A 26,032-nucleotide genomic window follows, 5' to 3' on the forward strand; every position below is an offset into this window, starting at 1 on the left:
AGGGAGCCCGTGTGAGGTGCCGCGCCGGGCAGGGCGGTGTGGTCACTGCCCTCGCGCCCCGGGCCGCGGAGAGCAGCGTGGGGTGTGTGTGACACCGCTGACACCGGTGCCGTGCTCGGCACTCTGCCGATAAGATCGCTTCTTGTTCGCTGCTTTACTGTAGGATTTTCTCCAAAACCCTTTGCTTGTGACCTTGTGCGATAACCCCCACGTTTTTCACTGTCCAGTTGTAGATATTGCTTCTTCTGTCTCAGGGAATTTGTCTCAGGGATTCTCCCCTCCGCGTTCTTCTCCTTTCCTTCTCTCTGCCCACTCTGATCTAACTGACCTCCAGCACAACCCCTGGTTATCCAACGTAAGCCTCGGGTGTTAGGACCATTCCTCCAGGTGTTACAGAGCTAATCGCTAGAGGAAATGTGAAAACTGCTTGATTATACAAGGGAGAAGTGTTGCCCATCTGCACATCAGCATTAGTTGTCTGTGGAGGCTCTTACTGCACAGCTCAGGGTGTGGGTTATGGTCATTCTTCCTATAAATGTGCTTGCATAAGCTTTCTGTTCATCTTAGCCTGTAAGAACAAATATCAGTGCAGTCTGCAGACTTCTGGAGACTTTATGAGGCAGGTTGAGAATGTAAGAAGTACATTTGCAGGATGCTTTTTACTAAGAACGTATTTGGTCTGTATTTGTAGAAGTCAGGTTTGTGATATTTATATTCTTCATGCAAGTGTTCATGAAATGCCACATTTGCATAGGAAACTGAGACTTACAGATGCATAAGTAGAAAAAAATGTAGTAAAAAGCCTGATAGTTGGTTTAAAGGTCAGATTGTAAATCATATGTATGAAGTGAATTTAGCCTTATTCTTGTTTGTTTTGATTTTTGTTGGAAAAGGAAACTGGTGTCCTTGGCTGTAGAAGATGATGTCATCAGACTGTTCATACATAGGAAAACCTAATACATACTGTTTGTCAGGTCTTGAGCAGATCAGTCTTTGTGCTGCTTTTCCTGCTGGTAAAGTGTCCCTGTTGCTGCATTTGTTTATGAAGTGCTTCGAGATGTGATGTTGGAAGGCTGTTAAGGAAATCTTTCAAGGCAGATGAGGGAGAGGATGATGGCAACAAGCTGCTAAAATTTGTGTTTTATATGAGGTGGTTCAATGTCTGAGCTTTGCTTTACAAATTACTAATAATGGTACAATAATTAGTGTTAACGTGACTTGCTCCTTTCCTACAGGTCTAAGGTTTAAAAGCAGCCTTGTCTTTAAACCTTTAAGGACCTTTAAGGTCCTTTATCTTTGTGCCTTAAGGCAACTGAAGTGACAGTTGTGTAGTTTTGTTTTGCTCACCAGAGTTGTAAGAATGTGAACATAATGGCTGGTGGTTTCAATGTATCTTTCCTTTTGTCTTGTCTCTTTTTCTGATCTGTCATTTCAGGAAAATGATCTCTATAACTTTCATTTTGATTTGGATTTGTCGTCGTGGGACTCGGACCTTTGGAATATCACAGGCCATGCTTATACAGGTAATTGACCTTCTCTATTTTGCAGGTATGACTCTTGCCCCTCTGCCCCACAGGGGTGAGCTGTTAGGGCTTAAGGATAGTGATAACTTATGTGGAACTCTTTGAGGCCCTGCAGCCTTTGGCTCTGTGATGAGAAGTTGTGCTGTGTTTCTGTAGGACAAGTACAGCTGGTGAGGACTGTCCTACGAGCTAAGCTGTTTAGTACCTTTAATCTCGCTGTGTTTTCTGCTGTGCCTGGCTTCAGGAATTAAATAGCTGGTGTAGGCCAGTGAGTTCTTTATTGACTACCCATTGCTAAAAACCTGTGCAGTAAAATTTCTTTATCTGCCTCTTGCAGATGCAAACGTGAAGACAGAACCCTTATCACCAGCCACCTCAAATTGTTCGGTCCCGTCTCCGTCGTCGCTGGACTCTCCGGTGCAGAATGTGCCTGTATGCAGAAACCTCCATGTAACACAGATAGCAGCAGTTGTGACAAACACAAAGCATAGTGATTTACTTCTCTGACCTACTTCAAAGAAACAGCTTATTTTTCCAACCATTGCAAAACCAGCTTCTCTTCAATTACGTTTAGTTACCCCATCTCTGTGACCCATTTGAATAAGAGCGCGTTCAGTTTGGTTTCCTCAGCTATGTTTATTCGCCTAGTTGCCAAACAAATGCCTTTTAAAGGCTTCTGAGTCTTTGCAGTTGGTGGCCTCTGCCTCCCATTGCTGTGCTGATGGGGAGAAGTACTTGTTGGGCTTTTTAAGTGATACCTGGCATTGTCCAGAATAAAACTGCAGAAGAAAACCTTTCTCATGTTTGTTGTAGCAGCAACATGTGCTGAAAGACAGTTGTACTTTGAACTACTATTAGACACTCTCTGTGTTTCCGAAGCATTAATCTCATGTGTTTTCTGTCTGCAGGATGATGTGGACTTCAGCTGTAGCTCCCAGATGTCTCCTATCTCTCTCTACAGCAAGAGCTGCAAAAGCCCTGCATCCCCTGAAGGAGATGGAGGGAAGAAGCCTGTTGTCAGCATTGCTTCTCGAGCTGGTATGAGATGGAGTTACTTTGATCCTCCAGACAGGATGTGTGTTGTCTTACATATGAATGATTATCTAACATACTAGTTATCCTGCCATTTCTGACTTGAATTTGTGATTAGATATATTTATTTGTAACAAATATTATAGATGGGTAAAAAACACGTATCAAAAGTGATTTTGTTATTGCTTGAATTCTTTATTTTATGCCTTCTGGTTCAACTCTGACTTTTTTTTTTTTTTAATCTAGCAAATAATTCTGCCAAGAACCTGAAGAGGAGTGGTCAGACTGTGTCCAGGCCTTTGATACAACCCAAACCCCTTTTGCCTGCTGTGCCTGAAGCTCAGGCTAACGTTGGCATCCCAGCTAAAACCATCATTATTCAGACTCTTCCCATGCTTGTGCCACTGCCAAAGAATCAGCCAGTTGTTAACATCCAGCCAGCTCCTCCTAAAGGTAGGTGAATTGTCTTGACTGAGCCAGTCTTGGGGGTAGTACTATGTCTGTTTGGGATGGCTGATAGAATGAAGTTTGGTTTGGTGGGTGAAAGGAGAGGGGTAGGAGTAAAAGGGGTCATACATGCTTTGCTGAGAAAGCTTTAGGCTGAGAAGATGGCCTTATTCCTCTCATATTGTCCTATGAGAAACAGCTCACCTGGGCATTTTGTGGAAAGGAAGACAGTATAGCAGCAGACTGCTGCAAACTGGCAACTGTGAAGATAAAACTGCTGATCTGAAGGTAGCTGTTGGAATCCTTTGCTCAGCTTGTGATGGCAAGTGGTGTGTAGGGAGATTACAGTGCTGTTCTGTCATAACCAAAGGAAGGTCCAGCAGAATCAGGGTGGCTTGAATGAAGCTGGAAAGCTTGGGAGAAGTGATAAAAGCTTTTTTTTGTCCATGTGAGAGACTGCCACAGGCTGGTGGGAACACGAGTTTGTGGATTTTCATCTCACTAAACAGCATTAAATATAATGTGTGATCTGCTAAAAGTTAAGAGCACCATGTCAGAGGTGAGAAGAGCTGCTTACAGCTGTAAGCTGATGTTAACAAGAGGCAAGTGATTTCTTTTCCCCTGACAATTCTTCATTCCTGCGCTTGCCCTGTAGCCGAGTTTTGAAGTAGCCTGAGCTGTCATTTCTGAATCCAAAGCATTACTTCACTGTCCAGCTGAGGCAATAAGGACATTGCTTGCATTGCAGGAATTGTCAGATGCAATTGCTCGTTTCACCAGCTGATGGCCGCAGTCCCTTGCGGTTGACTGCACAGGCACTGAGGCATGGAAGGAAAAAGAGACAAATTCTTAAGGGCATATATCTAGAAATTATTGCAATAGTAAAAAATTTGTCTTCGTTGCTAATTGCTCTTCCATCAGGAGTTCAGCCAAATCTGGAGACACTGATATATGTTACAACATGCCTAAGATTGTTAGACTGCTTAAAACACAGGTCAGCACAGTCAGCGTGACCTAATTCTTATTCCTTCTGATGTTCCAGCTGATAAAATGCCATCTGGAATAAGGAATGTTGGGGATATGGACTTTTTGGATTTCAGTATACTACTGTGAAGATCAGCTTGTCCTCTCCCCTAAAGAAAAGTCAGAACAGTAGTTTCTGTGAGAGACTATAGAGGAAATACTTTTGGGAAAGTATTTCTCCTCTCCCCTAAAGAAGTCAGGACAGTAGTTTCTTTGAGAGACTGTAGAGGAAATACTTTTGGGAAAGTATTTCCCTGCAATCTTTTTACTTTCACTGATGGTGTGTTTAAAAATTCCATTGTGCCAGTTCCATAACAAAAAACATAAGGATCTTTTTCATCAATCAAAATCCTCTGCCTATGACAAATTGGAGTTACCAGTTTGAAATATGCCACAATCTTCAGAGGAGCATTAGGAATTGTATTTTTGCAGTCCCATTTATAAAAGTTTAAAGGAGAAAGGATGGTATTAGAGCAACACATACTTTATGCATACAAAAATATTGAAATAATCTCAAATTCGCCATTTAAGGTTCTTGAATAAGGTACTTTAAAGGAGAAAGGATGGTGTTAGAGCAACACATACTTTATGCTTACAAAAATATTGAAATAATCTCAAAATCGCCATTTAAGGTTCTTGAATAAGGTAGTACTAATTTATGATGTCTTCAAGATTGTGTCTGCAAAAAAGGTAGATCTAATCCTACACCCCTTACATAAAAGATCTTGGCACTAGGTAGATTACTTCATTTTTCACCTTCCACTGGGTAAATGCTGTAATGTATTGTTGTGCGTTTTGGTTGGAATGCTCAGCTGGAATGTGCTGTTTCTGAAAGCTGGCAAGGTCATCATGTTACAAAGGATTAGGGAGACATTAATGTGTTTTCAGACAACAAAATATTACTCAAGCACCTGCTTGAGTTAAATGTAGTTGTTGGACTGAAATTTCTTGGCATTGACTGTTTCTAATTCCATTTCAAACTCTCAAAATTACCTCATTTTTTCTGCCTGCTTTTCTTTAAGCTCTGTTCAGCTTGTGCATAAACTTTGTTGCATATGACCTTTTCTTTTAAAAAATGGTCTTAGTGTGAATTGAAGCTTTAACATAAGTTTTGAAAGTGTAACTTGCACTGTTCTTTTTCGTTCATCTTCATTCCCTATGCTGTTTTGAATTGGTCTGTACAGTATGAGTCGCTTCTGTGTAGTGACTTTTCTATTGAATACAGCAATAAAGTAGGTATGGACAAAAGGGAGGAGGAAGATTGAGGTAATCTGGCAGAGTTCTTAGTTGTTCAAAGTGCTTCAAGTGTTAGCAATACCGAAATGAGTAATGTTTCTAACAAGTGTTGAACTTTAGTAACTTTGAAGCACTTTTAGGAGAGAGCTTGATTAAGCGGATCCTTTTAATAAGTGTAGTTTTGTTTGCTGGATGGATTACAAGTCCTGCAAACTTTTGAACCTCTTTTTCCATTCTTATTCTGTGGAATATACTAATGGATTTGAGACAAATTGTGCAGGGCAGGAGAGGAAGCAAAGCTTTCTGCCTCCTATATGAGTATGCCCATTCACAGCAGTTGTATACAAATAGTTTCTTAGATGCTGAACACTGGGTTTTTTGTTCCAGGTCAGTCAGTGGTGCTCCCTCAGCCTGCTGTGGTACAGCTCCAGGCTTCTGGAGTGCTTCCTGCCTCCCAGCCAGTCATCACCGTCACTGGAGGGACCACACCACTTCCAAACCACACGGTGAACACGCTGCCTCCAGCTGCTGGAAACGGCTCAACGAGTGGCAAAATACCTGTGACTAAACCCTTGCTTCAAAGCACCACACCAGCAATGGGGCTGGATGTAAGTTCTGACTGTGTGATACTGATAACCAAGGCCTGGAAACTGCTTTCAGTTACCTGTATGTGGAATCTCTTTAGAGTCTCAGGAAAACTCTAACAGGATTTCTAACAGTAAGCAGGGAATTTGGCAGCTTGGCAAAGAATGGGGAGGAACAGCTTGATACCTTCTGGCCTGCCTGGAGTTGCAGACTAGGTGTGCAAGCATAGTGGCAGAAGGCAGTGCTGATACATTTTTTCCATCACTTGTCTTCTCAAGTGCAAGCTCTCAATGGCTGGAGCTCTCTTATATACAGGAAGGTTTGATGTATCTGATTTTTCGTTAGTGCTAAACCATTTTTCTAATCCATATAAGAATTTCTGATCCATAATTATATAATAATTTCTAATCTATATAAACATTCCCTTGAAAGTAGATGAACTGGGAATGTCAATGCCTAATTCTTTTTCCATCCCCCTTTATCTCCCTAGATTTTACTTGTCATTTTTAGAAACTTCAGGTATTGAGTTTCATATGATCCTAATCTCTTCAGGCTCCCTTTTTATCATATACTGTATGAGTAGCAAAGGGGTAAACTCTCAACAATCCCTGTGCAAATAAGCAAGTTTTCCATAGTAGCTCACAGTAAGCAGTAGGTGTAAACAGAAATAGCTTTTGAGATGTGTGGGGTTTTTCCCCCTCCCTTCAGCTTTGACATCTTAATTAGCTGGAAAGCTGGATGCTAACTTGACTTAGTTCATAGTAGTTTGGAACTATTTTGGTTGCATTTTGTTGCCCAAAGAAGTCATGCTTGTGGAAAGTACCAAAGCTTCTTATTTGTGGCTTTTAAGCAAAGTGTCATTACCCAGTGTGGTGTTCCAAGGGAAGTTCTGAGCTGAGGGTCCTACCACATCTCAGTGTAAGGGAGGAAACACTGGTATCTATTCACATGGAATTTTGCTCTGTAGTCTTTGCTTATTAGCAGTGCAGATCACTGTTTCTCAAAGGCCTGTGCCTGTGGCTTCTTTGCAGGGACATTGCTGTACAGTTTCGTAGTGTCTGGGAATTGCCACTCATGCTTGATGTTAAATTGTCCTCACTAACTGTGTTTGTGTGTGAGCTGCGTTTTAAAATGAAAAATAATGTGCTACGAATAATCCATCAGCCAGAGTGCAATGGAAACCTGATAGTGAATTTGCAAGAAGCTAGCAAAGGTCTGTCAGTGGACAGACCAGTTAAGAGTGATGCACTTTTAAATGGTAATTGCCTGCCATGCAAAGCTGAATTGAAGAGACCATTCTGGAGATTTGCAGCTCCCAGTAAGGAAGAGTTTAACACATTGGCATTGTCTGAATGTAACTTTTAATTGACAAAACCCTCTGATTGTCATCCTACTTGATATACACATCCCTGACAGTCAGTAATCAAAGGGGTAACTGGGGTAATGAACAGTTGCTTGGTTTGAATGATGGTTGTGTGGGTATTTCCACCCAAAGCACTTTTAGGGAGGCAGTTTTAGACTTGATATCAGCCTAAATGCTGCTCATTTTACCTGTGTTTGTTGAAACATAAAAAAACAGTGGCAACTGCTCTTTGGCACATACTGTGAAAAAGTGCTTTGAGAAAGAACAAATGTTTTGGGATTCATCTGGCGCCAGCAGGGTTAACACAGCTCACCACTGCCTTGGACTCCATATGTGGCTCAGAGCTGCACAGATGTGTCTGTCATTTGAGCTCTAACACGTGTTTTTGTTTGCTAATCTAAGCAGATGTTGCAGGATAAAAAGGAACACTGCAGGACTTTCTTTTGGGCTTAGGAGGGATAAACTGTTAGCTTAACACTCAGTCCTTGCAATGGATTGCACCGAGATGGGCTGACAGTGTGAGGCTCTGCGTGGTGCATGTCCTGGTGGCACAGGTTTGCACTATTTGCCTGCCATGGGGAAGTGCCAGGCTTTCCTCTCGGTCACCCATTGCTGGGAAACAACTTTCCACTGGGAAACTGGACAAAAGAAATGCTGCCTAAGCAGCCACTCTTCCGGCTGAAGGAAAGAGGCTCTTAACCAAAAAAAAAAAGGCAGATTGCCTTTCCTGTTGCAGCTCAGTGATGTGAGGACATAACCAGTAGATGTTAGAAATAATTCGGTTTAATTGTGTCCTTATAGAGCCTTTCTCATGTTTCAACTCTGTAGCAAGAAAGGATTTAATTCTGTCTCCCAGCCCTCTTGATTCAACAATACTGAAAATTCTAGAAGACATTAGATTCTGCAATTTCAGCATGGGTGTGGTTTCTATTGAAGAATCCTGTTTTCTGTGCTGTACATTGTGTGATATCCACATGAAATCAACTCAAGTTGTGTTCTGTCGAGTTAGAGACAAGAAAACCCAGAACTTCCATAAGAACAGTGGAAAATCTTGCATAGATTTTGTTTTCCTGCATGTAAGATGCATCTTGGAAGACAGCAGCCATTGTAAGCTGAGGTTATAAACCAGCCAGTGCTGAATTGAAATGGTTTGTACTTTCAGCTCATTGTTAACTTTGCCAGCATGTGTACAAAAAGTCCTCTGGAGTGTGAGGGACATTCTCACTGCCTCGTGCTAGAAGTACAGCTTTCATTGGAATGAAAGTTCTGCTCAGAACTGCATTTTCTTCAGAAGTAAATTGAGGTAGCAGTGTTTATTTGTAAAGTGCACGAAGATGGAGGACAATCTGAATCTAGTTAGTGCTGTTTGAAGCAAGGGTTTGCAGTGAACCTCTCAGTTCTCTGTATTTACAACATTGTGTGTGTGGCTGTGCTAGTGGTGGTGTAGCTTTTAAAGCTAGGAAGCAGAAGTTGGCATCACTGATTACTGTTTGATTTTAAGGCCAATGTTTTCCCTTTGTGGTTTGTGTTTCTGGAGAACCAGAAGTTGCTATCTTGAGTGGAAAATTAATACAATGCAACCTACAAAGTGGGAGGCTGCAAAAGAAGTTAGCAGAGGTGTTTGCTACGTTTAATCTTGGTTCAGCACTTGTGCAAAGCAATGTTGCTCTAGCAGGCTGACATTATAAATTGGTTCCTCTCTCTCTTCTGATCATCAAAATGCTCAAGCAGGGGGTATGTTTGTCTTGATGCCAAGACAGCTATGTAATGCTTGTTGCCAGACTGTTTCCAGGTTCAAGCATTCTTGCATCATTTCACTCCCACAGCTCTTTCCATTCCTTGCATCAGATTTAGGTAGCATTGGGTGTTCAGTTGTGGCTTATTCCCCAAGAAAAGCCAGGCAAGGGCTAGAAGGTTGACCAAGGACCTCAAGCTGTTTTAGGGATTGTAAATTAAACCAAAATAACTCAAGAACACAAATAATGAGTTTCATTTAAGCAAGCTTAAGAAATGAGTCAGAATGAAACTGGTGTGGCATAGACTGAAATGCAGTTATTGCACAGAGTACTATGAATTGGACTGGGGAGAGCTGCTGTTCCCCACAGCACCTGGAGAACAGTGGAACAGTGGGTAGAGGAGGGCAGTCTTGATAAATACCATGTGAAATGTCTGAAACAGTTACAGATACACCTTAGGATGTACTCTTAGTGTACAGACACTGCACTGGTGCTTTAACTCCATTTTCTCCAGGGAAGCATGTAGATATGCCACAGACTGCAGATGCTCAATTAAAAACTATCTGGTAATGAACAATCCTGAGCAGGTCTGCAAACAAGAATGAATGTAAACAGTTTAGTCTTCTCTGTTTGACTTCATGATGCAAAACCTCTTTTTAAAAAGAGGAATGTAACTACTTGTTTGGAATAGCACACAAGTCCAGCCAAGGCTGCTGCGTGAACTCATTCCTTATTATTTCATCTCTGAACAGTTTAAGTGATCCTGGCCCCAAACTGATGTGTTCTATACACTGCAGTTCTTGGCTAGCCAGAATATTTTTTTGTCCAGTTTTTATGTGTCTGCAGAAAGGTTTTTTTTTATGTTAAATGTTGTAGTACTTCAAAAATTCAAGACAAAGCTTAGTGTTAATGAAAAATATGTTTAAATCTTTTCCTTCTCCACTCTCCTCTAAAGAGAGAAACTGGAACAAGTACAAACAGCTTCACTTTCACAGACTTTTGTTGGTGGCAACAGACTAGACATATAATAAATGATCTTTATAAAAAGCAATTAGACCAACATGGAGGCAGCCCAGAATGTTAATGCACTGTAACGTGTTTTCGTAGTGTTTGTTGCCAGACTGCAGCATCATGAAGAAAAATGCTTTCTTCAAACAACTTGTAGCCATTTTTTTTATCAGACACCAAAGCCCTAGAGCAAGATATTGTCTGTGTGCAGGTACATACAAGGAGAGAGTTGGAAAGCTATGGTTCAGGTTCTTTACACAGGCAGACCTTAACTGGAACACACTGAGTTGATGTTACAATTCTGTGACCTGTTTATTTTTTTCCTAGACTAATGCTTCTTGAGTAGTTGTCACCTTTTTACTTTAGCTTTCGTGCTCTGATAGATACAGGCTACTCCAGTGCATGTGTTGGTAGCTACTGGACAATCTTCAAGTCTGTGTAAGATAGAGCATTCAGTTCTCTTTCAATGTAATTGTCATTAAGGCACATCCAGTCGTAGCTTAATAATGTGATGGAAGCCTGTTTTTAGTGAAAACAGAGTTGCTGTTGCTAATCTGTGAGGGAAAGGAAGTCAGCAGTGTGCTGCTTAAATTTAGGATTTCAAGTAGTTTTGTATAGTTCTGCAGTATCCATCATTGTTATCCTTGTCAGCAGCAAGATGCTTTTGGTCTGGATCATCCCACTCAGTGCAAACCACAGTATGAGTAAGTGGTAAAAGATGATAGAGTGTTCCTGGCTGGGGGAAAAAAAAAACCAATCAGTCCTGACTGTTGGAGGATGGGGAGGAGTTACTTTGAACTGTCCCAGTCTGGTGTTGCAGACTGAATGCCTGCTAGTGGTTAGGTGAATTATGTGCTCTCCTGGAGTATATTTGCTGCTTGAGCTTCATCCCGAAGGAATCCAGTTTGTGTGCTCTATCTGAGACTGTTCTGTGATGTGAACCAAAGCACATTAAGCAGGACAATCAGGAAATATGCATCAAAGCCACACTCCTGATATGGGTTAAACAGTTAGTTAAACTGCATTTGAAACTGCCATGTAAGTGCTTGGTACATATAGAATGTGCAACCTGAGGTCAGCAACAGTACTCAAAGTCTCAAAAACTATATAGCATAGCTGGAAAAGGTACAGAAGCAGATGTAATCAGTGTGGAAATGGCTCCCATACAGAACACACTGGAAAATGTAGAACTTTCCTGTTAAGAAAACAGATGACTGATTGTAGCCTTTAAAATGGTGCGTGGTAAAGTGGACATGAATGATACTCTTGTTGCCTTGCAGACCTGTTGATACATATTTTCTGTCTTTGTGATTTGTTTGATCAAATCAGACTGCTGCTCGAGTATGCGTGTTGTGTCCCCTACACAGAGACAGTTGAGACACAAGAGAAAACAGAGACAGGGCAGAGCCTGTTTTTTCATTATCCATGAGCTATAACTCTTGGAGGTGTACCATGATCCCGAGTTGCCTCTGTGCTGAATGTTTCAGCTCATTTGAAGCAGAGTGTGGGAACATGTCCATGCAGACTTTAGACAAAGTAGAGAAGCAGAAATGATGCATGAAATAGAGGCACTTGTAATGTTTGGATGGTTAATGGGCCTGTGTGTTGTGTGTTCAGGTCAATGTCTTGAGACGGCAGCAGCGCATGATCAAAAACCGCGAGTCAGCCTTTCAGTCACGCAAGAAGAAGAAAGAATACATGTTGGGACTGGAGGCAAGGCTGGAGGCAGCCTTACTGGAGAATGAGAAACTCAAGAAAGAAAACAGCATGCTGAAGAGGCAGCTGGATGAAGTAGTATTAGAGGTAAGAGACTGCTGAAAGTCTGACTTTATATAAACACAGTTGTTAGGTGGAAGGTACTAGAACAATTGTGGAAATGTTGACTGTAAGACCTTTGGTGGTTTCTAGCCCAGCCTCCAACTCCAGGCATGACTTTCACCAACTCTAGGTCAGGACAGCTGTCACATTATCTAGTTGACCTTTAATTCTTTACTCTGTGGTTCATCTGAAGATTTCACTGAGAAGATAAATGGCATAGAAGCTGAATATACTGTATAAACAAAGGTTTAAATTTTAAGTAGCCCTGTCATGCATTAGTACATAACTAGGCAAATATGAATCTAACAAGCAAGTGTAATTTTGTGTATTTAGCTTCTGACTTACCTTTGCATATCTGTGCCCCTCTTTTTATTGCACGTCTTCTGTTTTTTTTTCCTGTCTAGAACCAGATGCTCAAAGTACCATCTCCAAAGAGAAGGACTCTGTGTGTGATGGTGATACTGGCTTTTATAATGTTGAATTATGGTCCATTGAGGTAAGTTCTTCCAGATATTAAGTGATTGATTTGTGCATCCCACCTGCATTTCAGACATTACCACTCACTTGAGAGAGACACTTGGTGAGAACTACTAGAACCAGTTATCTTTCTGAAGCTGAAGGAAATTTTAGTTGTCTCTGCATTGCAGTGAGGTGATGGAATGCAACAAACTTGTCAGTGATGACAAGCTTGGGAGCAGAAAAGGTGGGTGGGAAGTCTTTTCCCACAGTGCTCTAAAGCTTCCATGGCAGCTTCTCTATCCCAGGAATGAGTAAGGTGTTGAGCTCGATGGCAACGCACTGCTGTCAGATAGGCTGAAAGGTCAGTTTGTGTTCATATCCTTGCAACAGTCAGTAACTATAGAAATGTGACAGGGTTAATTTCTTGACATGTTTGATGTTTAATAAAGTAGATAAAGCAAAAAGAAAGCCTTGGATGTCTGGCTGTTCCTGGCCAGTGCAGTAGCTGAGCATGCCAGTGTAACTGCTGTGCCTGAACCAGGTGGTTTGCATCAGTACTGGATTTAGGCAGTGAAGAGAAATGTAATTGCAAATTTGCAAGGAATTACTCTTTCTGCTTTTTTTCCTTCTCCCTAGCAGAATAAATGCTTGCACCACAGTTAAATCCTAGCCTGTATCAAGGTGATGGGAATGTTGATTGTGCAGACCCAGAATGTAGGATATACAATTTCTTGAGATTTCATTCATCCCATACTCATTTTCTTCATTTTATAGAGGTGTCACTGAGTGGTAGTTCCACAAATGTGATAGTCAGGATTGCAGTTCTGCTTAGTCCTTAACAACAGAAACTTCCAATATATGTGCTGTTCTTCAGTCCCTGCAACTTCTTACAGAAATAAATTATTTTTTGTTATAATACCCATGCTAGCTTATAGTTCAGCAAAAGTACTCTTTTCCCCAAGTTAGCTAACTGTGGAATATCTAATTTCTATGCAGTGGCCAACTGCAGATAAATATGCTTTGAAACCTTGTGGCAGTGTGGACATTTCTTCTATGCAGGAAATCCTCTCACTTGCACACCTCTATGGAGGTGTCACAGCATTCAGGCTTGGGATGCTTTGATTCAAACATACTAGCAGTGAGTGTTTTATTATTTAAAGCCAATGAACAAAGCAAAGACAGAGTGGCATCCAAAAAAAAAGGCAAAATCACGGGAGATTCACCCCCTAAATTCTGTAGAACACTTTGAAATTGCCTTAGCTGGCTTTATTTGGAAGATGCTTCTTGGGTTCTTGGTTGGAAGGGATAGGATTCTTTGAAGACTAGAGGTAAAGCAAAAGGGCAAACGTATAGATTTTTCTCTTCAGTTACCTTTTTCCATCAAATCAGAGAAAGCAGGGAAGCAGTTGGACTGTTTTGGGATGGGGATGTGAAACTGAAGAACAGGCAGTCCTCAAACCCTCCGCGGCCTGCAGTGGGTCAGCAGAGGTGCAGTGTTTGGACACTCAGCATCCCACAAAGGAATCCCATTTGGATGGTTGGCTGTGTAGTTAGTTCTGTGTTTTCTTCTGCATTAATGGATGTGTCTTGCACTAATAGTGGCTCACACATAGTTTTTTTTTAATCGGTTTTAAGTCTCATTGACTGTATGTGTGAGAGGTGAGATGTCTGTGGTGTTTCATGGAGGACTCCGAGACTGCTGTGCTGCTGTTTTAAGATAATGGGAAGCACTCCAGGATGTGGCAGCCCTTGGCAAACAAATTTAGCAGATAAAATTGTTCTGCTGACACATTTTTCATGCCGACAAATATGTGTGTGAGTAATCTGTAACATTGAACTTGGGAATATGAGAGTGGGGCTGGAAGTCTGGTGGGGAAACTGGCCTGGTGACACAAGAAATCTGTTTGAAAATACTGGAGGGAGAGTCTAGTCCAGTCTGCTTGATTGCCAACAAACTTTTCAGAACACCCTTCAGTCTTGGATATTGCACCTTGTTATCTCTAAGAAAAGAATGTAAGTCTAATTAAATTGAGTATCCGTGTGAATTGAGGTTGTGCGAGTTGCTTATATGGAGTTAGTGGTCTGCACTGGGTTGTATTGTGTTACTAAACTCTTTTGGGTGTGTTGATACTTTGTGTACATAACCAAAACTTTCAGTTATTAAAAGCACAAGTAATTTGACAGGAATTCTATTAGTGTAAGTCTCTATTTTATCTGTTTGTTTTAGACTAGAAGAAAGGCGCCCAGGAATTTCCCATCTGTGTGTCAGTGAACTATTCTCTAATCTTTGTGAATGATTTGGATTTGGATTTAACATGTACAAAAACTTCCTTTTATGATTATTTAGGAATGATTGGTGAGGTGTATGAAGGGAAAAGGGTACATTTTGATTCAGCTCCTTGCAGAGGTCACCCCCTTGCCCCAGTCTTACATACCATGAGCTGCAAGGCAGAAATTGGCAACCCACAGTGTTTGCACAAAAGGCAGTAAGCACACAGACCTTGGCATGGCATTGGAAGCTGGAACCATGGCATTTGGAGGCAGGTATCTGTGGGAGCCAGCATCTCCTGCCTTCCCATGTGCCTTCCCAGCTGGCATGGCACCCCTGAAAGATTGCTGACCTCTGGCATTAAGAAACATCTAATGAGCTGTGCATTTTTTTTCATCACTTGCAACATGAAATCTGAAAAATTTCAAGTTATTATAATTCCTATATACCTTTTTTCCTTGTTTAATTTCCACATTTGTGTTACGCTGTGCCTGTATAGGAACCAGGTCTGAAAATGTGTTAAACATGCACAAATGAGGCTAAAATAGATGGAAATCAAACACATGTTCTAGTCTAAACAATCCATGTATTTATTTTGGGAATATTTTTGCTTTGATTCTCTTCCCTATTCTCATTTGCATTGTAAAAATTGTCCTCTGTGTGTGTTTTTTTTAATGCAAATCCTGCATGTCATAGTAAAATACTTGCAGGAAACTAACCTAGCTAAATGTATAAAAAGCAGGGAAGGGAGAATGATCACAGAAGATACAAAAGGTAAATGTTCTGCATTTCTTCTTCTTGGGGTAGTAGCGCATGTAAGACAGGTATTTGCTAGTGACCTTAGCATTTTTTTGGCTGTGAAAAATGTTCAATTGTTTATTTTTCCCCCCATAATCAGTTTGCTCAAGCTTACGTGGTAGTTGTCATCTAACAGCAGTCTTAGAGCATTTTTTAAGGTGTCAGCCACCAGAACATGTCCTAACTACCACTTGAGATATTTTGTGGACAGAAAACAAATTAAAATATGAAATTGGAGAGAGGAAAGGCATATTTGCAAAGAGATTGGAACAGGAAGTTTGAGAGGGTGGTGTGATTTTATTAGGCTTTTAAAATTTTGATTAATTTAGTGTTTTTCTTACAAGTTGGCCACTTCTGTATGACTGGAATCCCAGTCAAACTGGAAACCAGACTTGGTGATGTAAAAAAAATCTCTGAAGCTGTATTTGTGGTGGAGGATGATTGAGGTGGTGACTGATGGAGCTCAGCCTCAAGATCTCGTGTCCTGTTGACCTAAAGCAGCTGCATTAGAATGGCTGGTTTCTATAGAGACTTCATTGCAGTTCCTCTCTAGAGTGTCCTAATGGGTTTTCCTCTACTTTCTAGGGCTATCCTGGAAATCGAATAATCTATTAAAAATTCAGATCCCCTGAGCAATCTGTAAATAAAGATACTGCTCTGGCTAGCTGAGAAGTGTGATTTGTCTGCTGGTGTTGTAGACTACAGCAGATGCAGAAGCCATGATTTTTGGAGGCCTGAAAGACTTAGGGGTGTGTCTCATTTCTTGAATTGGTAGCACAAACAGGAAAAAAAAACAGAAGTGAAATTGCACAAGGGCTGTTCAGCTGCATGCTACCACAATCTGCTGCCTGGAAGGATGAAGTAATCAAAGCACAAGACTTTCACCAGCACCCACATTAGTATCCCAGGTCATCTGTAGGCTGCTAGTCAGTGCTGATGTAGCCTGCTGAGCTTTTGGGGCACGAGTGATTTGGGTTGCTGGCAGCACCATCTGTTGAGCACACCTGTATTGGTGTCACTATGGTCTAGTGCTCTTATTCAAGCTGTGCAATCTTGAGTTGGTGTGTGTGAGAGCATTCTGAGGTCTGGTGCATTGAGCTGTGTTTTTGTGCAAGTTTTCTATTATTTGAGCCTTTATGCTGGACTCTTTGATTGAAGAAACAGACCTGTCTTAGGGCAAACAGCAGCCTAGGGATACCTCAGTGTTGGAATGTCAGGAGGTTATAGAAATAACGTTGCAGTTCCATTAAAGGGAGCATTCACTGTGTGGGCAAAGGAGTTAATCTCGGTGCCCTAACACCATATGCAGCAAGTGCTGTGTTGCTACAGAGGTGTTTGAGCTGTGTGTTGTGTGCTCAGGTTTGTCAGTGCAGATCCCACCCACAGCAGCTGGTCCTGGGCTGAGGTCTCAGTGTGGTCTGGAGCTCACCTCTGTGCTGCCCTAGCAGGTGAGCTCAGTCATGAGATCAGTAGGGTCGTGTATGTTTGAAAACACCCCAAAAGTCCTCTTAAATAACATGTGCTAAGTAGACTAAAGCCACGTGTTTGGCAGCTGCCCAAAATGAAGGGCAATGACTAGAAACTGAAACCCAGGATTATTTTTGCCTTCTATTATTTTGTTGCCTGAACAATTTTTCCTGACTGTGGGCTCCTTCCTCCCTCAATTCCAGTGCGAAGTGGGGCAGGTTAGTTGGAATCCCTGGTGGCTTGCAGTGTAATGGAGGAGGTATTCCTCAGCCAGGCTCTTTGCTTGACCTTTGATTCTTTCCAGCCAAGCCTGATCTGGGAGAGGTGCTGTGAGCTTTAAACAGTGTACCAGTGCCCCATGATTCCCTTCAGCTGCAGGTTGGGTGGTGTTATTGCACTGACTGCTTGAAGCATCTCTAAAAGATATTCTGGGAGCAGAGAACCACAAATGGTGGACTGTACAACATGGTGAGTGTCTCAGCCTCAGCTCATCCAAACCTGAGCTTTTTCACACTTGATGAAGGATAGAAAAGATTGTTTCTCCACTTTTTGCAAGCCTCAGTAGCCTTCCATGTGTCTTCAGAAGGTTAATAGGCTTAAATGTGATGTATACCTGAAGTATGCTAACAAAACTACATACAAATGATGGCAGTCAAAGGGCTACTCATTTCTTACACACTAATAGGGAGAAACTGGTGAAATGTGAAGAGAAAACTGTTAGATGAGTGCAAGAGGCATGAAATAGTGCTATGTTAACCAACTCCATGTCTGTTGGCTGTCAGTGAAATATGGAACCCTCTGAGTGTTTCAGCAAAAACAGCAGAAGCTTCAGAAGACATTTGTGGTTCTTAACACTTCTAATACAGGACACAAACTTTAATGTTTGTGACACTGAAAGAATCCATTTCAGTGCTGAGTTGAGTGTATAATTGTGTTGGAGATGGACCAAAGTTAGAAAATTGCTTCTGTAGCACACCTTTGGCCTTGTGTTGTAGTTTTTCCTTGAAGAGAGAAGAGACATCAAGAGGAAAAGGACAGGTTGAGTAAATTGGACTTGGGTCCAGGTTCCAGACCTTTCAGTCGCTCTCTTGATGGGTTGATGCTTGAATGAAATTGGATACGTTTGATTTTCTTACAAACTACAACTGCAGGAGCAGGAAGTGATTCCTTCCTCCTTCCTCTGCTGATCACAGCCACATGTTCATCCTGGCAGAGTTGTGCCTCAACCTGGCTGTGCTCACTTGCCTTGTCCTGCTGCTGCTGGCGCAGCTGCAGAGCCTGTGCCGAGTGCAGGATGCACTCACTGATAGCTTGGCCTTTTCTCCATGTGTTCATCTGATGGGCTGGGAGTGAAAACCAGGGTTTTTTTGTCCTGAGTGAAGTTGCATCAGACCTGCCCAAGCTTTGGCAATAAATGCCAATCCACTTGCAGGTAACAGTATAGAGCTTTCCAAGCAGAAATACATACTCTGGCTGTCAATATTTGCTTTCCTGCTTTCTTTTCTAGCAGCTTTATTAAAATTAATTGCCTTTTAAAGGAAGCAAAGCATAACAAAAGCACAGATCATCCCTCCACTTTGTGTTCTTTCCTCATCCTCACTCTCAGAGGAAAGAGGCTGGGCTCCTCTTTCCAGCCCTGCACTTGGAGAGGGTAGCTCTGGAGCAGCCCAGCAGGAGAAGGTAGAGCCTTGCTGTCAGCAGATGGTGCACTCATCGGGAATGAGAAACAAGAAATACTTTCCAGAGAGCATCTGGCACTGTGGCAGCCTTGTCTGGAATCAGTTAGGAAGAGGACAAGGTCTTCGGCTGGTGTCTCCTTGCAATGTCAACTTTAGCCTCTTGGAAACATCAGAGCTCATACTCAGAGGTGGTTCTGTCCCCAGAAAACTCTTTGTTATGATATCACTCTTGGCTTTCATCTGCAAATTACTGTACAACTTAAATGTCAGTGTTCAAAACTTGAAGTGCACAGGGTTTGTTCAGCCAGAAGCACAAATGAAATTTAGTTCCTGCTCCTGGCAAGACTTGCTTTCACATTTATCAAACTGACATTCAAACCAAAGAAGTAAAAATACAGCTAAAATATCAGGTGCCATTGAATGCCTGGAGAAACCATGGCAGGAGTGTTGCTTTTCTTTCCCTTCTATAATCTAATTTATCTACACTTCTGAACAAACATCTGCTTGAAGTATTTAGTGGCTCTTTCTTTTTTTCCTTGGATCTGGCTTTGCATCTTTAACAAGCTGATAGCTCAGCCAGCTTGGACAGGGTGTTTGTGGCTTGTGGAAACCCTTTCATGCTCATGGTATCTGAGGTGTCCAAATGCAGACTATAAAACCTTGGTAGGCACCCCAGGTGTGTAAGTGTGGCCAAACAGGAAAGATTCCAACATCTAACTGGTCATCTTGTCCAGTAGAGCTATTTCTCAGCTTCAGTCTTTCTTGACTTTTAATGTGGGGCAGTAAACTCAGTTCCTACAGACATGACTTGCTCAGGCCAGGTATGCCCAAGTGCTCTTCCTTTTCCAAATTCTCTTCTTGTAGCCTAACAAAATAACAAAAGTATCCATGGCTTTGCCATGTGTCATATTAAAACAGTTCTTAAACCAACTATTGATATCTTAGTTGAAAATACTGTTTTTCAGAAGCTCTTTTCTCTCTGAATGGGATCATCTGCCTTTAGTTTTTTACTGTTCCTAGCCTCTTCTGACTTAAGAGTTTATTTAAATGCCCAATACTGGCTTCATCTTCAGTGTCATGGTGTTGGAGTCTGCTCTGTAGACCCTTCCTGTTCCAGCTTGTATTGTTGCTGTTGTGCCCAGCACTTGTAAAGGTCAGTATGCCTCAGGTGGATAGGTGTTTCCAGATGTAGTTCTGCAGGAGAGGTCCATCCTCATCCCAACTGCTTGAAGGGATTCCTTGGTCCTAAGTCATGCTTTGCCCTGTGTCAGTATGAGATGTCAAAGAAGGAATCTTTCTGATCTCCTGTGTCATACTCTCATATACCCACATGGCAAGGAAAGGTCTTTGAGAAGTCAGAGGAATATAGACCATTGCTTACATGTCCTCTCCTGTCTACTTCCTGAAGGTGGAGCCCTCTTTATAGACAAACTCCACAAATGACCTCTTGTGGGAGAAGGGAAGAGGAAGAAATGATACAACAGGACAACAACATCTTCTGTTTAGATGGGAAAAAAAACTAACAAAACTTCCCAAGTAACTAGAAGATGGAAGCAGAGCAGTGTTTTAAGTTCTGGGGCTTTTGCTTATCCAAACTGAAAGTTGTTTTGGTTTTGGGTCATTGCCACAAACCAAAGGAGCAAGAAAGGAGATTTTTTTTTTTTTTTGAGACTTTGAGAAGGAAATTTTTGGTCATCTTCAAGGTCCTAAAAAAAGAATGGCAAAGAGGAGGCAAAAATTGCTGCTAGCTCTGCTTCAAAAGAAGCATTTTGAGGAATAACAATCCTGATAAAGGAAAGGGCATTGGAATAAATACCCTAATACCATATTTTGTTCTCAAGTTGGTGTCCATGTTGTCAGAAGTGAGAGTCATGGTTTATGCCTGCAAGCATAGCAAAATGTACCCTGTTCACCACCTTCTTTGTCTTTTGAAGCTGAAGGTACCTTCTTTTGGGTTCAAACATCCCATATTTAGTTGCTGCCAAAAGTGAAATTTTAATTTTGATGAAAGGATTAAGATGTTTTAAGTTTGAGAAGAGTAAAAATAAACATTTCTTTTCTGTTAAAGCTGATGAATTAAAATGAGGTGTGTGTGGTTTTGAATGGCTGTACAACTAAAACATTTAAGTTACATAAAACTCAAGATTAGCTGTGATTGTAGAGTAGTGCTTATCTTTGTCCTTAATGAACTTGGTTTGGATTTCTCTACTGTTGTTCAGAGTTCAGGATGAACTGGAGTAAGAATGTATTGCATGTGACACTTCACCTCAAACTGGTCACCTTGCCAAGCTGAAACCTGAAATAACAAGAATCATCTTTGCAGAATAAGGCAAATAGGAAGGAAGAACCAGCATGAAAAAAACGTAGATTCGTTACAGTTCATCTGCTTAGATTTTTTGTCAGCTTTAACTAAATAATTACATGGAAAGTTTTCTCTGTTCCATGTGTTGTTTTGAATGGGAAAAGAGAAGTAGGATGGGCTAAAATGCCAGACCCAGTAGGTCCAGCAACATGCTGGATGGCTGATCCACTTCAGGCTGTGGAGAAGGGGTTTGCAGGAGAGTCCCAGCTTTTGGCTATTGTGACTCCAAATTAGGTAGAGTTGGGGCATTTCACAGGTGGGAGACTTCCAGCAGGAACATGTGGCATTCATTTAAGCACCAGCCTTAATTTTGAGTTCTGGTTCTGGGGTTGAGATGCTGCCAGCTGTGCTGATGCTTTCATTGGAAGAGAAGAAACGTGATCTCATAAAATCTAATAGATGGTGGAGGTTGTTTCTGTAAAATTGGATGGCCTGGTGTTGTCTGATAGGAGGCAGGGAATAAACCATCCTGCTTTTTGTGCTATGCAGTAGAAGCAACGAGACATTTGGATACTAGTGTGCATGGGCAGTAAGGCAACTGGAAGTACTTCTCTGCCCATTGGCACTAGTGAAAGCAGAGCCTGTAGCATTTCTGCTGCCCTGATTCTGTGCTGCTGCTTGGAAACCCAGAGGAGAGGAGGCAATCAAAGCAATGTCAGCCTGGGTCAGGGATTGCCCTGATTCTGGTGGTTCTGAAGGTGACACAGTTACTCACGGGGAGACCTGGGTTACTACTAACCGGAGTGCAAATGTGTTGGCAAAAGAGAGGAAATGGCTAGGCAACTCTGTCTGCCTACTGCTAGTTGCAGAGTATTTAGTCTGCCCTCCTTGCTAGTTTTTGCCTGTCTCTGTTACCATTTGTATTGGGTGCCTGTTGCAAAGTGATGCCATGTAAAACCAGGAAAGTGAGATATTCCCCTGCAGAGTTTATGCTCTGCTGCACAGGAGAGGTGGGGCATGAAATAAAATGTACTCTGCAGACAGTGAGCAGCAGGCATAGCCAAGATCTCATCAGCATGATGGGGGCTTGCTGTATTTTTGTGTTTTCACTATGTTGCTGCTGGCGATGCTCTGCTGTTGTCAGCCAAGAAGGGTAGGACTTAGTTTTGTAAATATGCATATTTCAGGAAGCAACCATGTTTACAAATGAGTGTAGCCAGCCTCTGGAGAGGAGAAACTGAATTATTCCTCCTGTGCTTCAAAATTTCTCACTTGTAAATCACTCTCCTGAGCTGGGATGCAGCTGATCTCGTACAGCAGTTGTCTGGTCATTTTTCCAGCTCACGTGTGCAATGCTGCTACCTTGCTTTGCACAGAGAGCAGCACACACCTTCCTGTGCTGCATGGGTGGCTGGATGAGAGCCCCCAGGGAAGGATCCTTCAATTAATGCAAGCACAGACCAGAACAACAGGGTGTCTGGGACCACAGCCTGCTGCCACTATGTAGATGGATCTGTCAGCCCTGCCAGTTGTTCTAAATCCAAGTAGAATTGAACACATACAAGTTTGTGTACAGTTCTGTTACATGTCTGGCATAACATTCCAGGCTTGCATCTGCATGGAATTTGGTAGTTATGTTTTCCTTACATATTGTATTCATATAAACTATGTCAATTGTGCTTTGAGGCCGATGAAAGTTAAAGTTTAGGGGATGCTTTGATTTGAATATAGGTAATTATCTTATGCCTGCAGATCTGGGTTATGAGCAGATTGATATTGAATTCATCATGTGAAGTGTGTGTGTGGAAACATGAAAACCAGCACATCAAAATCCTTCAAACATTTAAAACTGAAATAGAGAACAGAAATGCTTTTCTGTCTACTAAAACTTTGAATGACAATATTATAATGACACAGGACATCACATGAACCTTATCCCTGTAACATAACAGCAGCCAGAAACTTCTCCACCTGAGTATTTAACACCTTACAGTAAAGTGCCTTGCAGCCCCTTTATGTATGTGATACATTTTGCTATGTTTATTATGTTTTCCAGCATATTCGAAAAGGATCCCAGTGGAGTTGATTCTGCTGCAAGTTCCAACCACCGGACCAGAAACCTTCTGGAGTTCTCAGCTAGCCAGGAGTCCAGCACAGCTCAGAAAATACCTGGGGGCATCATTCCCGAGAAGAGTAATAGGTGAGATGAAAACCTCTAACTGTTTTGGGTGGCAGTGGACAGTGGTGCTTTTAGCCCTCCCTGCCCTGCTAACCTTTTTTGGCCTGTGCTGTTGCTGCTTTTATAGAGCAGCTGAGTTTACAAGCAGTGTTTTGAAAGCTGATCTTTTATTATTTAACAGAATTTACCAGGTTGCTTTTCCAATGAATATGGTGTTTTGTCTTCCAAGATTACCCAATAGGTAGAGTTTCAGAAGTGTACACGTGGCTGTGCTGCATGATGTTAGAGAAGAGCATACAAACAAGTGTATGTCATGGAGATTTTCATGACCTTCTTCAGTTCTCCATCTGTCTGCTTTTTTCCTCTGATCTATATTTTAGTTTGCATAGTTGTGATATTTGGCATATTATCTCTCTCTTCTTACTTTTCAGGCTGGAGTATTTATTTCCTTAGGTGCTCAAGAGAAGACTGGAGAAGTTCACGATTAAGAACACACTCTGAACTTAACACTGTACTTTTTTAGAAACTCTGAGTCCATCCTTGTGATTATCCATTATTTAATTAAATACTGGCTTTCAGGCTTCCTAGATCTCTAGCATGCAGTGCATAAGTGAACATATAATTATCTCCAGATTGAAGTCTGGCTAATACAGCTCATGTTTTCCCCTTACAAGATTTATCCTATTAGACTGTCCCTTTCCAGTAGAGTGTTTTGGCTGGTTGAACAAAGCCAGGCACAGATGTGCAGAAAGCCCTAATGTATTTTGCCATGCAGAAAGAAGGCAATAAATCAAGAGCATTTTAAGGCTGTAGCCATGGTGAGGCTTTGTGTCCTATGTGGTAGGTTTCAGGCCATGACTTATGCGGTGTAAGAGTAGAGTGGTCCTCTTAGGAGGATATACTAGTGCCTGTACCTCCTCCTTTTCTTTGACTGTTTCACCCTGGTTTTGGCAACCTGTGAGCTCTTTGCTGCATATTCTCCTTTATTAGTTTTAGATGCAGTGAACAGGAGAAGCAGACATGAAGGTGGAGAGAAAGCTGGGAAAAGGAGGGGAATGTGAATTAAGGCTCCATAAGCTCTTACACCTGATTTTTCATAAAGATGTTGAGGTTTAGGAGCTACAAGTCTGTCAAAAATGAGAGGACTAAGGCTGTTAGCTATCTAACCTACCAAGAGAGAAACTTAAAGGTATTTAGTGATAGGTAATTAACCCCTCAGGTGGCGCTGAGTGTGTTATGGATTTCTATACTGAGAAATACATGCTCTGTATCACTGTTCATCAAAACCGAGGTAGATGCTGGAGACAGCTGGATTTGTAAATCCTCTCCACTCAGTTGTAAGATAGTTTGTGGCTACTCCATGGTCGTACAGGTCATGTTCTTTATTTCTGCAGGGTTTTAGTGGCTAATAAATTTATTTCTGTAGCAAATCTTGCACTGCTCTGGAATGAGAGAGAAAGTTGGCTCTGCAGAGATCACATAGTTTACATACTATGAGGAATATTTTACAGGCTACATTTTCTTTCAATATCTGGGCTTTTTTGGGAAGAGATCCAACATCTGCTAATGCTCATCTGTCTTTCCTGCATTGAATGCTGTCAAACCCCTTTGAGGAATTGACTGAGAGCATTGGATGTTTCACAGAAATTGTTATTCACCTGTTTCAAAGGTCCCATGGAAGCAGCTGTAACATTTGTGGGTCAGCTGATGTTAGTGCTCATTCTCTGGATTTGGTTAAAGATTCACGAAAAAATATTTTAAGGGATTTCTTGATGTCTTTTTCTGTATTTTCCCAGGTACGACCATTCTGTATCTGATAACAAAGCACTGATGATAGTCTCAGAAGAACCACTGTTATATATTTCACCCCCACCCCCACCCTGTCGGCCTCTGATCAACCGCACAGAGTCGCTGAGGTGAGCAAACAACCTTTGCTGAGCATTGAAGGTGTATTAGGAGTTCTGATATAATTTCTGTGTTGGCTGAGAGCTGCTGGACAGACAGCTGTGAATGATGTCCATTCACAGTGTTCATCCAGTATGTGACCAGTGTCTCTGTAAGTGTCTGCACTGTCCAATGTCTGCTGCCATAAGGACAGATCAGCTTGGATCTTCGTAATCTTTTGATGGGTTTAGTAATCATTTGCACTCAGTTTTCACACTGGTCATTTGCAATAACTGAGTAACAATTTTCTGATTGTCTAGAAGTTTTTCATGAGTGGAAAGAGAAATCACTTCATATGTAGAAATGTTCATGATATAGAAATTGAGTCCAGCTAAAAGCCTCTTCCATCTTTTCCATAAGAGAAGGTCTTCTGTTCTTCAGTTTCTGATAGAGACTGATCCTGACATTGAGGATGTGCTTTGTTCACTGCTAGAAAACACCTAGCTCCACTTCTTCCATAGACATGAGTGTGTCTTATCTCCATTCTCTCTCTGATTTATTTGCCATAATTTAGCCTTCTTAACCAATAACTTGTCCTGATTTGATCAACTTTTGATTTTAAGTTTCAGTAGTCCTTCCAGTAATTTAAAAATTACTGTTTGTTGGGCAAAAGAAAGAACTGTATCTACTTTCTGTTGAAATATCCACAAATCCAATACTTTATAGATATCTCTTTGCAAATTTCCTCGTAAATTTAATCTTGCAATTGTATTTTATTCCTCTTGTATTAAAAGTAAGTTATCGTAAGGTATAAGAACAGTAAGCTGCAGTGAATTTATAGTGGCTAATGAAACCATTTCATAAAACTAAAAACTTCTGCTACTGTTGTTTGAAACATCTGTTAATGATGTGGGTTTGTCTAGGCTGAATCATGAGCTTCGAGGATGGGTTCATAGGCATGAAGTGGAACGGACAAGATCTAGAAGACTGTCCAACAACCAGCAGCAGAAGGCACGGGTCACACAGGTACACAGGTTTATTCTTGACTCAATAGCATGACAAGATAATTTCAGGCAACGTGAAATATTCTCTCTTGCTTGTTTGCACTTGTCATTATAGACAAAAGTAGCAATGGTGCCTGTAATTAGGGTGCCCAACATTTCCCACGTTAAATTCCTGGGTTTGGTTGATTATTATGTTGTCAAAGTTGTCCTTCCATTCCTG

At 41.5% G+C, this 26,032-nt stretch overlaps 1 protein-coding gene across 1 annotated transcript in view; it reads left to right on the plus strand.

The window, feature by feature from the left end:
- Nucleotides 1-1,387: 1,387 nt before the first annotated feature.
- The window catches only part of ATF6 (activating transcription factor 6), a 73,048-nt gene continuing 48,403 nt past the window's right edge, over nt 1,388-26,032 (plus strand). The window contains exons 1-10 of the mRNA XM_009074753.1: nt 1,388-1,523; nt 1,861-1,955; nt 2,432-2,561; nt 2,802-3,008; nt 5,649-5,869; nt 11,571-11,756; nt 12,176-12,267; nt 22,802-22,945; nt 24,721-24,840; nt 25,732-25,834. Of these exons, the coding sequence (XP_009073001.1) occupies nt 1,388-1,523; nt 1,861-1,955; nt 2,432-2,561; nt 2,802-3,008; nt 5,649-5,869; nt 11,571-11,756; nt 12,176-12,267; nt 22,802-22,945; nt 24,721-24,840; nt 25,732-25,834 (1,434 nt within the window). The remainder of the gene's footprint in view (nt 1,524-1,860; nt 1,956-2,431; nt 2,562-2,801; nt 3,009-5,648; nt 5,870-11,570; nt 11,757-12,175; nt 12,268-22,801; nt 22,946-24,720; nt 24,841-25,731; nt 25,835-26,032) is intronic.

This window comes from Acanthisitta chloris, unplaced genomic scaffold (assembly GCF_000695815.1).
Source record: "Acanthisitta chloris isolate BGI_N310 unplaced genomic scaffold, ASM69581v1 scaffold6205, whole genome shotgun sequence".
Lineage (NCBI taxonomy): Eukaryota > Metazoa > Chordata > Aves > Passeriformes > Acanthisittidae > Acanthisitta > Acanthisitta chloris.